This window comes from Chelmon rostratus, chromosome 8, assembly GCF_017976325.1.
Source record: "Chelmon rostratus isolate fCheRos1 chromosome 8, fCheRos1.pri, whole genome shotgun sequence".
Classification (NCBI taxonomy): domain Eukaryota; kingdom Metazoa; phylum Chordata; class Actinopteri; order Chaetodontiformes; family Chaetodontidae; genus Chelmon; species Chelmon rostratus.
This window is the reverse complement of record NC_055665.1, coordinates 13924300-13937449: the sequence shown is the minus strand read 5'-3', so window position 1 is coordinate 13937449 and position 13150 is coordinate 13924300. Positions and strand designations below refer to the sequence as shown.

The 13150-nt window shown below is 46.1% G+C and overlaps 1 protein-coding gene across 2 annotated transcripts in view; it reads right to left on the bottom strand.

The window, feature by feature from the left end:
• Positions 1-10902, bottom strand: part of itga8 (integrin, alpha 8) — a 41680-nt gene extending 30778 nt beyond the window's left edge. Inside the window, exons 1-9 of one of the 2 annotated variants that reach the window (XM_041941544.1) lie at positions 10513-10902; positions 10053-10183; positions 7666-7766; positions 7420-7543; positions 5243-5304; positions 4724-4769; positions 2654-2779; positions 2449-2493; positions 1090-1133 (exon numbers count right to left, since the gene is read on the bottom strand). In XM_041941544.1, the coding sequence (XP_041797478.1) occupies positions 1090-1133; positions 2449-2493; positions 2654-2779; positions 4724-4769; positions 5243-5304; positions 7420-7543; positions 7666-7766; positions 10053-10183; positions 10513-10706 (873 nt within the window). In that variant the 5' untranslated portion in view covers positions 10707-10902. The other variant, XM_041941545.1, reaches the window with a different exon arrangement.
• Positions 10903-13150: the final 2248 nt, after the last annotated feature.

Below are 13150 nucleotides of genomic sequence, written 5' to 3'. Positions count from 1 at the left end.
ACCACATGGAGACAGCCGGGGGCTACTTGTGCACACACATGCACGAACGCATACACACATGCGGGAGGATACACATTGACCCAATCACAGATGTCTTAAAGACATACTAAACGGGGATAGACTTACGAACACAGACAGATGAGGATGTGTAAACTCAAATATTGAATCTGACCGTTCTGAGTTGTCAGATTTGTCACAGAAGAAACCTGATCAGGGTCGACGGCTACTTCAGTGCCAGGCCTCTAACATGGCCTACCTGCACCCCTCATAACACTCCTCCTGCTGTGAGTTATACAAGCCCCCTCATCTTTGACACTCAAAGTGCACTGTCTGTACAGGAAGGAGCACTCTCGCACCGGCTACAATATCCAGACATAAACTGCTGCTCTGTGTGTGTGTGTGTGAGCGCGCACAGTGTGATGGGTCTTGAGGTTGCACTGCAGGTTAGGGTTAGGGGTCGCGTGTGTGTGGAGAAGGGTTAGTGGGGTTAGGTTGGGTCACCGCCCTCCACATGCAGCGGAAGCCGAGTGTCATTAGGGAGGATTGACACACTGAGCCCTGCGGACACATTCCCATAAGAGCACACTAGACACACCACAGTTTACACACGGATGCACATACAGTATTTGTTGTTGCTATGTAGATGCATATATTCATGTGTACAGTGAAATCCTATATGAAACACTAAAAGCAGAGGAATATGGAAGATGTGTGTCTGCACATACTGTCTGATCCCTCCTGCACACAGAACATAGACTGTCACACATGCATCTCGACAAGAAATGTCAGGTTTCTAAACAGCATACAGATGGATGACAAAGTAAAGGAAAACTACAGGCCAACAAAACAGCTTCAAAGTCTCTGGAAATATACTGGAAGGATGACCACCATCCTTTCCAAACCATACATATTCCTTAATTTGGTGTGTTGATGATGGTGCTTTCATTAAGCTTCGATTCAGGTTTTTTCTTTTTCTTTTTTAACCTGCTTGTAACATGGCTGTTTGCTGCTGAATGACCGAACACGTGGCCTCTTCAGGAAATCTAGCACCAAAATCGACCCTGTTGTCCAAGTTTGTTTCATACTCACATATCCAAAGTTCTGTGCTCCTCTCGGGACTCCAGCTATCAGCTCTGGGAAGCACAGAAACAAAGATTTGTATTAGTGTGTCAGCGTGTGAGAAAGACATACAGAGAGAGAGTTTCTCTTAAAGGCCCGAACCCTAAAAACCCCTAGTCAGCCCACCCTGTCAGGAGGGCCGAGTGTCGCTGAGAACACACTGAGTGATTGGGTGCTCAGGCTCGGCTTGTGCATTGATTGATGAGTGCGGTGCCGTGAACTTATAGGGATGATCTGAAGAACCCACACAGAGAGAGAGAAGACAGTCCCCCCTTCCTACCCTCCAGCTCTACCCAAAAGAATCAACCACGAGCCTTTAAACCAGGACTTCCCAGCTCCATCTTCACTCAGAACTCCCAGTTACGACCAGTTCTCCAGTCTGAAGAGGGTTTGGGTGGGGGGGAACAAGACCACAACAAGTTTCGTACCACAACACAACACATCAACAGGCATGTGTAACCTCTTAAGGCTCACTTTAAGACTCTGACATGTGTTGTGCTTGAGGGGGTTCAGGGCCTTTGTGGGGTTGGTATGGGGGTATGTAAATGCGAGGCTGTCCCGTAAAGATCCCACTAAATGGTGATTAGCAAAGAGACTCTGATCGACGGGAAATTATGAATGGGGAGCTTAAGTGCTTGTGTTTGAAGTGAAAGCAATAAAGAAGTGGTTTAGAAAATGATGTAGCATGACTGTGGCAGGACACATTTTCTGTGTCCATATGTGCTTATTAAAGCACATATTTACTTTAATAAGAAAATATGTGGGCTTTTATGTTGAAATTGCTTGCGTGCTGCATTTGCTGGCAAACTGATGGCATGAGAGTGAATGTCAGCAGCACCTGAAGCTCACAAAGAGATTTTACTTTGGCCTCTCACTTGAAAAGTTCAGCAAAGATGAACTCAAGGGCTTTCCCCCACCTGCACATCTTTAATGAAATGATGCTGCGTGGCATGCCTGCCTCTCCACACAATATTTAAGTGGGGAAAAGTCTCCGGACCTGCTCGAGATCTGAGGGGGTCTGCCGAGTCTGCCGCTAATCATTCTAATCAGTCAATATGGAGGAGAGGAAATCCCTTTATCAGTGGCCCCTGAAGTCCTGTCCCCTCAGGGTCGCGACCCAGACATACAGAGACAGTTCTCATTACTGCTTCGGAGTTCAGACCAAGACGCCGTCAACTTCGGCTCACCCTGCAACACCTTCACAGTGGTCCTGGCATCCAGCCGTAGAGAGCGCTGAGGCTGCGTTGCAGGGTTCCTGCTGGTGTTGTTAGTGAGGGATTCCTCTGGTGCTGCATGTGGTTAGTTGTAATGAATTGCTGGCTTTCTCACCTTGTTCAGAGTCTCCTGTAAACTCTCCCACTGCCACAGAGTAACCTAGAGAGAGAAATCAGTTGCACACATGGGTGAAATTAAGTCTGTAGGCTGCGCAATGCTCCGTGCAAACTGCATGTGATGTATGTGATGTAATAAATTATTATTTAGATCAACACGGTTGTCAGTGTGTGCGTGAGTTTGCTTTGTAAATGCATGTTACCGAGGTAGCTGTCGTCGTGTGTGTCCTCAGCGGCTCTGGTGTGTTTCTCTCCTGGAACCCGTCTCAGCACAGCCTTCAAAGAGTAGCCGTTCAGTATCTCGGCTACCCCTGCTGTCATTACCTGACCTGCACACACACACACACACACACACACACACACAGGAGTAAATAGATAGGGAAAAATAAACACTGAAGGTAAGAGAGCCACATCTGTTCGTGGACAGGGGTTTCAACTCGGACCCCATGAAGGGAGCATTGCTGCCCTCTGCTATAGAAACCTGCTGGAGCTGAACCGCCTGTTCCATGTGAAAGATGCACACAGCTAACGGCACATGGAAGTCTTCCCCGAGCAAAGCTAAAACACATCGTTGGCAGAGGAATAGCTGGAAAAATACTCCTTTAAAACCCTCAAGAAAGCGCTCGGCCTCTCCACAGCGAGGAGCCTGAATTATAGGTAAGCGCACACAAACAACACCCTTCCTCTGCTGTTGAACAAGAGGTCAAACAAACACATGATTTTATCTACAGCCGCCCTCAACCTTCCATAAATCCTCCTTAATGCGCGTGTGTATGTACTGACTGGGAGGGAAATGTGCCCTCTTAACCCTACCTCCAACTAACCCCCCGCCCCCAAGCCCCTCTTCTTCTCCCTCACACTGCACTGAGTTTATCTCCCAGAATAACATATCACTATATCAACTCATTATTAAACCTCTATCTGATTAATGAGACACCGTGTTACAAACTGTTAACACAGATGCATAAGTCACTACCGCTAATTTGAAACGTCCTCTACACGCAGAGATAACAAGACTGTATATAAGTAGGTTTTTTTCAGGATGACTCAGGCTGAAGGCTGAAGATAATCGTTGTATATTGGAGGCCATAAAATCCAGGCTGAGTGCTTTTATAAACATACGGAGGAAGTGTTTTAACTGGAGGCAGCCAGCCTTGCCACACTGAGGGCACAGTGAGGGAGCAGTCCATTAGGCTGTCTGTGATGCCTATCTAGTGCAGTCTTGTATGCCGGAGCATTCATTATTTAACCATATGCAATAACAGCAGCTATGCCAAACAACAACCTCAAATCACACAAATTTGTGCGGCAGTTACGAAATATCCATCACCGAGCCACTTCTTCTTTTTGCCTGACCTCTTTCTGAAAACACACTTTCTCTTGCTGCATCTTTCTCTTCTAAACAAATGAAGTGCGGCGGAGTGACAGACGAGCGGTTGCAAAGAAAGGAAAGAGAAATTAGTTTGTGCAACTGATTAGTGACTCCCTACAAACAGCTGCAGAACTCCTCAAAATCTGGATAACGCGCACACGCTCTCGCACACCTGGAGCCGGGGGAGTATTGCAACACTTCAGCAGCTGAACTCTGACACTGTAGCTGTGTCTACGCCGATTAGGACACTTCATCCCTCTGCTTAGACTAGGCCTGCATATCCAGCAAGCTAGCTGACCTCAGCGCTGATTTTATCGAGCAGATGATCCATCTTTCTTCTTCTTTCTCTATGTCTGACTTTCTCCCTCACTCATCTTTCTACCCCCCTGCAGCTGCACCATGTCTCCTGAACAATCATCACTCCCGCTGTCCTCCCTGCTCTTAAAATTCTCCACACCTTTCCTCTGTCCTTCTCAACCCCGTAGCCAACCCTCAAGCCTCTTCCTTTCTCTGTCTGAAGCTTTTCCAAGCCCCTCTGCGCTTTATCGCGGGGCAGAGGGGCAGTTCCTCCACACTCCATTACCCCCTGATCAGCTCATTACAGAGCCCAAACACCCACTTCCTGTTCACTGACATGGCATGGCATGAAGCAGAGGAGCGAGGGAGGGACAAAGGTAAGAGTTAAGTTAAAGGAAGAGAAAGAGACGCAGTTCTTTCCACCTTCTCCTACGTAAGACTCCTTTAACGAAATTGCAGATTTGGCAGGTGTGTCCGTGTGTGTATATGTGGGCTGACCTGTTAAACTCATCTCCATTCTTTTATTTGAACACCTTCCCATCGATGAAATCATTGCAAGAGAGAAGAAACCAAATGCAGGTTTACACACTGTTGTCGCAGTTACCTTGCCAGTAAAAGCTTCCAGGTCCTCCTACCACCAGCGTTCCTTCCTGGAATGAATACAAATTAGTTAGGGTTAGTCATGTGACAGACATTTGTCAGTGGGCGTGTGTGTTTGTGTGAAACTAGAGGGTATATAACATGTGTAGCCGTGTGTGTGTGTGTGTTCATATATGATCCCTGCTGTCATGCATGTTGACATCCTGTGGAGAATGACAGCTTCCTGTACAGGAGGGTAGAGTTGGACTATGAGACAGAGGCCAAAGTTCACATTGACTATACATTGAAAGAATGTGTATGTGTGCGTGTTTGTTTGGTCTATTGTGTTCAGAGGCGATGGGTCACATCATGAGTGGAGGCTCCCCTGGGGACAAACACACTCTCATCTGCCCAGTGTCCATAAATCTCTGAAGGGAGTCTCGTTGGAAGAGACCTCTCTGCTTGCACTTTGAGACGGGTGCGAGATGTATGCAAAGGGTTGCCATGGCAATAGTGCACAATTTTTTTGTGTTGCAATCTATACCTTGGTGAAATCCACGCTGAAGCCAGCCTGGCAGAACCCCTGACCCTCTGGGTCCGGATCATCTGAAATTCACACAAACAGTAAAACACGTCATTCAAACACTAGAACCAGCATCTTAATTGTTAAAAAAATACATTTAATGGAACAAAGCACTCAACTAACTTTGCAGAGAGCATTACTACTATCAGATGAAACAATTTTAGGGCTATGAAAATGAAGAAAATGAAGACCATTGCAGTTTACAAAAAAATGTCAAACCACTGAGGTGTGTTTCTGTTTAAATTACGACATCAAACTGTGCATGAACACGCAAAACTTATGTGCGCATTATAAATTGTTCTCCATTTCAGAGGCACCCTGAGGTGAAGCTTAATGACGCGTAACTACACACGTGCACACATAAACAAAGCGTGAGTTATAGTAGGAGTCTGAGTGGTTGTGGATTCATGTTAAGATGAAGCACAAAGGCTGCTGGAGGCAGCGAAAAATCAGACTCAGACACGCAAAGAAAAAGTACTGACTGCCCCCAGAGCTCTGCAGCATTATTCCCCCCTTGAGAACAATTGAGTTTACAATGTGATTATTCTCGTCCTGATTAGTCAGAATTGACATAAACAACGAAACAGAGATCTTTAACAACTTTGAACCAATTACCAGAGGGAGTGTAAGTACGAATCTATGTGTATGTGAGTGTGAACCGAGGGGGATTCTTATGCAGAGTGGATGATGAGGGCTGCGTTTGATCTGCAGTTTACGATGTGCCACCTGATAGCCTCCATTTCTCCTTATCACACTCTGCTGGTGCTTCATATCACTGCACGGGGTGAGAGGGGTCGCGGGCAGAAAGTAGGACAGAAAGAAAGAAAGCTGGAGATTGAGGGGAGGAGGCAGGGGGGCAGGAGAATATTAACCATTAACTGGTATATTAACCAGTACAGTACACGCAGATGTTCACCACTCGTGCTGATAATTTTTGTACAGTGTGTACTGCTGTGGACTGTATGTGTCTCTTTGTCTGGTCTATACTTGTAATACAGAGTCTCCTGTAACTTTAGAAAATATCCACTGTTGCCACTGTCATCAATCACCTTGTGCATACCCACTCATTCTACTGAACAGACACACACACGCACGACTGCACACGCATTTTCTCCACTGTGTTTATTCTCATTTCCCCAAAACCTGAAATTTCCACCAAAACACTTCACACTGAAACTCACCCCTCTGTGAAAAATTAACCTAGAATTAACTTTAGAACCAATTACCAGAGGGAGTGTAAGTACGAATCTATGTGTATGTGAGTGTGAACCGAGGGGGATTTTTATGCAGAGTGGATGATGAGGGCTGCGTTTGATCTGCAGTTTACGGTGTGCCACCTGATAGCCTCCATTTCTCCTTATCACACTCTGCTGGTGCTTCATATCACTGCACGGGGTGAGAGGGGTCGCGGGCAGAAAGTAGGACAGAAAGAAAGAAAGCTGGAGATTGAGGGGAGGAGGCAGGGGGGCAGGAGAATCCCATGAATCCCATTTACAGAACCGATGACAGAAAGAGGAGGACCAGAGAGAGAAACAGATAGTGTGGGAGAGACAGATTATCAGGTTTCTGTGGCAACTTTTAAAACATCAGGCGAGGTAATCCAGCGGGAGAGCCAGAGAAAAATCTGTCTGCTCTCTTCTTTGGAGTCAGTTCAACCAAATTATAAAAATACACATTTTCTCACCTGCAGGTTATCTCAGTTTGTGAGCTATCCAGACACAATATAGTGCATGGGATTTTGCTCTTGGAAAATGTTGACAAATGACTTAAAAACACACTTTAAACAGTTTTTATTGGGACTATTTCCTCAGTAGCTTCAGTAAATTCTTCACAGTGAATTCTATGGATTATTCTGAGCAACAAGCACTGTCACCAGCAAAATTAGATTGACCTCAACTGTAGTGGGGTGGAGGCAGACATATCAAAAGCTGGACAAATAAATCTACATAGTTAGATACCAGAGTTAAGTGGAAAATGGTTTGTGTGTGTGTGTGCATAAGATTTGGGTCAACTGACCCTTCAAACTTGAGGCCTACATATTACAGCAGGGAGAAAAGAAAAAAACAAAAGCAGGGAGGGTTGGACAGCAGTAAAAGGGAGATGGAGACAGTTGGAGACGGGGCTGCTGGGTGACTCACTGGTCCTGCAGGGCGAGTACTCCGCGTAGGCGCTGAAGTTCTGGACGGCCACATAGCACGTCCCCACGGGATCCTTCTCCCCGCTCACCTTCACTGTGCGCCAGTGGTAGAGAGGAGCGCAAGCCTACACAACAAGTAACAAATGAGAAAAAAGGAAGAGGGGCAAAATTTGTGTGTGACCTGTAGTTTCCAAGTATGTATGACGATACAGGGGATACATGACTGATGTTAACTGACATCACGCACCACCACTTTCCCTTTGTGTGTCCTGACTGATGCTCCGAACCACTGGTGCGACTTAAACTCCAGAGGCTCTCGGGTGCCGTTTACCTTTATCATTCTGTTATCTGGAGAGAGACAGAGAGCGAGGGGGAAGTGGAAAAGACATAAAAAAGAGAGACATTTCATAATGGTGCCAGTAAAAACTGATATTGACTGTGGTAATGTGGCCCCAGGCCTGTAGCTCAGCCTGTGTGAATGGAAAGCATTTGTCCTTGATGAGCAAGAACAAACAGCAAAGTCTTAAACAGGCCTGTAACAGACATCAAAACACCATTTGCCCCCCAGAAACACATTTGTCAGGATGCTGGAGGCTTTTTTTTCCTATAAAATGCAACAACACTTAAGACTGAGCCTCCACACACACGTACACACACATGCATGAGTCCATACACACACAAACTGGTGCGTGCACATTATGAGCATTTCCCAGTCGACTCACAATAAAGTGTCAGATTTGTTGCGAGCGTACGTGTGCATGTGTGTCTTTGCTCTGTTGTGGGTATTTTCCAGTGTTATTAACAGCCAGCTGGGTCTCTTTACAGCCGTGCAGACCCCTCCTCATTAAACACCTCCTTTTAGCACATGCACACACACTTAAATAGGCAAATACAGGCAGACAATGAACACATAAAGGCAGGTGTAGAGTGGATGATTCATGCATGCATCATTTTCTGGCAGATTAAAATTCAAGTAGAACACAGACACCTGGTTTCTTAAATGCAATCACTAATATGTGCCTATCACTGTACGAACCCCCTGTCTCAACCCCCTGCTACACTGGCATGACTTGACACATCTGCATAACATCACTGGAGCCACTCACACACACACAAGTGCACACACATACTCAGGCACATGTGACACTGCCGTATGGATATTAACCAGTACAGTACACGCAGATGTTCACCACTCGTGCTGATAATTTTTGTACAGTGTGTACTGCTGTGGACTGTATGTGTCTCTTTGTCTGGTCTATACTTGTAATACAGAGTCTCCTGTAACTTTAGAAAATATCCACTGTTGCCACTGTCATCAATCACCTTGTGCATACCCACTCATTCTACTGAACAGACACACACGGGCACGACAGCACACGCATTTTCTCCACTGTGTTTATTCTCATTTCCCCAAAACCTGAAATTTCCACCAAAACACTTCACACTGAAACTAACCCCTCTGTAAAAAAGTAACCTAGAATTAACTTTAGGGAGAGCAAAGAAAATCATCCACACTTTGGAGGTTTATCCTCATCATGGAGCCTTGCTTTAGTTCAGGCAGAGCAATGAACTTGTGCTTGCATCAGCTGATCGACCATCAGCTGATCACCCATGCTTCAGCTGTGCACATATCAAGCCAGTATCACTAGCTGCTGCAGCCCCAGCCCCATCCACAGCTAAAACTCGCTCCTCGTGTGTTGAGCTTTTGATACCGTTAATTCTGCTGCAACCTAGTCTTCAGGTATGTTTACAACTTCCTCTAAATTCTGCCTGATATATTACTTCCCTCGGCAGAATACTTGTTGCAGTATATACCCTGAAAGAGCAGAGCCACTTCTGCCAAAGTGGACTGTGTGGTAAAAAGTGAGTTTCTTACTCCATCTCTCTTTTTCTGGTCCTCACATAGATGAGGGAGAGAGAGAGAAAGAGAGAGGGAGAGAGAAGGAGAGAGGAAAAGAGATCGGGATACATTTTCAAGATCTAATAAAAAGCAGACCTCACCCAATCCCCCTTTCTTCGGAAGGGGAACTAAATTCCCATGTGCATACAGTTTACCCCCCCTCCTCTCTCTCCCCCTCTCTCTCTCTTTCCCACTTGTTCTCTCTCTCTCTACCTCTTGCACACACACCTACTACTCAGACGGAAAAGTGTGCATTAGAGACATTAGATGCACAAACAAATGCTGATTGGACGGTTACTTGATGATAATATATTGAAAACCATAATCAACATGATGTAGGCCTGCACCGGCAGACCCGCCAGCCACCTTTCTTTGTCAGATTAAGCTGATGAGACCCATATGTCTTATCTCCCTTTTTCATGCAACAGCACAAGTGCCAACTCACACACACACACACCAGACATACAGGTTATGAAACTCCAGCGGTTCCAAATGGAGTAACATCTGGGGCCACCTATGGCTTTGAAAGGATTCACTAGGACCTCAGCAAAGGGAGCGCTTGTTAAATTTCATCTACCTTATTCACTAAAATACTTGCTGCGTTCAGTGACAGCACAAATCTTTTAAAACAGGATGGACATATTTATAACCGGTGGGGCCCCCAGGAGGTCTGCCGTGAATTTATTTTGATTCATGACGTGAATAAAAATTGAAAAGGCTTTCAGGTTACTCACTGGAATTGTCAAAAGGTATCTGTCTGCAGCTGTCGGGGAGTCCAGGCCAGGGGCAGTAGTAGACGGCCCCAGCCTCCACAACGCCAGGCTGGGAGGTGTTCGCCTTGGGAGCCCCCACCAACACACTGATCCTGGAGGGGGAAAAGAGAAACCAAAGCACATGCAGGACATGCAGGAGGGTGTGTAATGCAAACTTGTGCTGTCAATGCAGTTTGGCTCATTCATACATTTCAGTCTCTTTTCTGTTTCACAAATCTGTTCTGCTTCATCAGTCCCACTGGAGCATAATATGCAGTATGTGCAGCTACACAGATGAAGCCCTCTTTCTTTACAATTAAAATTATGTTTTTTCACACCAGCATCACATAGATGTAGCCTACATATACAGTTTAAGTGGAAATTGATCATAACTCCTGCGGGACCCCGATGGGACAGCTTCAGTCCCGGTGGTGCCACTCACGTGTTGCTGTCGGTTGTAGCTTGGTAGAAGTCCACAGAATAACCAAAATAACTTCCATCGGGTCCCCTGTAAACCGTGGGATGCTCCGCGTAAAGGTTAAAACTCCAAACTCCATGTAGCGCCGGCCACAGCACCGACAGCACCCCGAGAATAAACATCCCAGCGGAGGAAACACAGTCCCACACACGCTCCATCACCAAAGAACAGACAGCTGCGCACTTTTCCCCCCAAATGAGAGGGAACTACAGAGAGAGAGAGAGAGAGAGAGAGAGAGAGAGAGAGAGAGAGAGAGAGAGAGAGAGAGAGAGAGAGAGAGAGAGTTTCCTCTGTGCAGGTGAGGTTGGTTTGTCCCGGGTTAAGTTCGCCAACTGGCTGGATCACTGCGCTCTGCTGCGCTTCCCCCAAAACTGCCTCCTGACACCCTGATACCACCAGGTCTGTCCAGAATCCCAGCAGTGCCCCCGCCCTCTGCACAAAACTTTACCCCCTACACACACACACATCACAAGGCACAGACCACATCTGAGCGCGCTGCGGGGCTGGCGCGGCACCGCTCCTTTTACGGCACAGACACATTTTCTGTGGCGAATTGGGAGCTTCGCCCTGAAACAATAAATAATATTAAAGTGAGATTTACAGCCACCTTCTCAAATCAGTCCAGAAAGCCGCAGGCGCACGCAGAGACTTGGCGCGCGCGCGCAAATGCAGGGACTAGTAGTTCATAAATTAAAACCGCTTCATACTTATTATTTCCTGCCTTTTCAACCAAATACCGTTCATCAGGCGCTGTATATCCTTCCGCTGGGAATGATCTCTTGTAATTATGCCAGGAATTATTATCATACAGCAGAAGTCTCCTGAGTCGTGCAAGTTTAGGCAGTTTGGCCGCGCTCAATGTTTCACTCAACACCAGGCGATTTGAAACTCACAAGTAACATACTTCCCTCTTGCTGAAAATAATATCCTGTAATGAAAAACAGTTTGAAAGAGGTGACAGACCAGACCAGGCTGTTTTTTTTCTTTGTATATTTACCTCAGCACACTTCCGAACATTTTTTCTGATCAAACAGTCGTTCTCTGTGTTTGCGTGGAGGGCAGAGAGGATGTGGCACCTACTCCGACGCAAACTACCCAGTCTGCTGTTTATCAGCTCGGGGAGTTTGTTTTAATTAATCTAAGATTTACGTGCACGTTAGCGATGAGTGAAACTGCAGCCTCACGGCGGAGCAGCGCCGCAGACAGTGTGGCACTGGAGCGCGTTTTCTGTCGGGCGGCTGATAAGAACCAGGTGAGAGGCTGAGGTAGAGACTTCATGAGCAAAACCCAAACCTTGACCTGCCAGATGGAGACGTTTCTGCCCTCCACGCCCTCTACCTGCCCTTCTCTCCACCTCCAACACATTTCCTTCCATCAATTCATCCATCTCTGCCAGTAAGTCTGTCTCCTTCCTTTATTGTTTCATTTAATTAGTGCAAGCTTGGTTCGCCCTGATACAACTTCCTGAGGCTTTTTGTACGATAGTGAAGTGTGTGTGTGTGTGTGTGTGTGTGTGTGTGTGTGTGATAGAGAGAGTGGGTCTGTTCCTTCTCAGCTGTTTCTATGTAAATCCAAGATGAATAGAGGAAAAGAACAACATCTACAAAACATGAGCACACAGGAGACAGATGTGCTCCTTTACTTCCTTCTCACTGATGGTGATGGTGATGGAGTGAGGAGGCAGCAGGCAGACCATTCCTGTTCCTTTGCCCCGTTTGGCTTTAGTGTGGCTGTGTTATGACGTTATGAGGTTGTCGTTATGCAGTTTCAGTGTGTGTGTGTGTGCATTTCCATCTTTAATCATCATCTCCACCATCCAATAAAGTTCTCACAGATATCCAGTTTCCAGCAATACACACATTTGCTCACATGCGGCTCAGGTTAAGTCCCGTCAGTCTGCCAGTGTGGTCTGATCACAGGTTTTTACTGCAGGTCATTCTGGATTGATTACCGCACACGCACAGTAGTGCTTTATATTCTACGCACGGTGCCCATGTTCCCGCCTGTCTTTACAAATTCATGAAGAGAGTTAAGCAGATTGTTGTGTCAGATTAGGCTCACATCCTTTCTCCATTAGACAAATCCATTAGACACACACCCAGCCAACATCGCAAGACTCCTGTGAACAGACTCATACTGGAGCAAGGATATCTCTACATACAGACACAAATGCATAAACACTGAATTCAGAACTCTAAGTCTTGTCCTAAGTGCTTAAATGGTATAAATTGAAATTCCTCCAATACTTGCCATTTGTCTTGACGCTTGTTTTCGGATGCTTTATAAAAAGCCAATGTTTCATTTGTCTTCTTTTGGTAAATTACGATGACGAGCCAACAGAAACATGCAGTTTTCTGTTTTTTTCTGTTTACAGAGAGGTGCTTAAGTCACCATCAGTGTCTGGGAGATTTAGTGAATTACAGATTTGAGAGTCTCTGGGGACACAAAACACGGGTTTGTCTGTGATTTAGTGTTGAGGGCGCAGAGACAGACCTCGGACATCCCGAAACCTGAAGTGGTCAGACGTCAGGGTCAGGACATATTTATGAGAAAAACACAGAGGAGGACATCTATGATTTCAAAGCTACCAAACCACCCGACA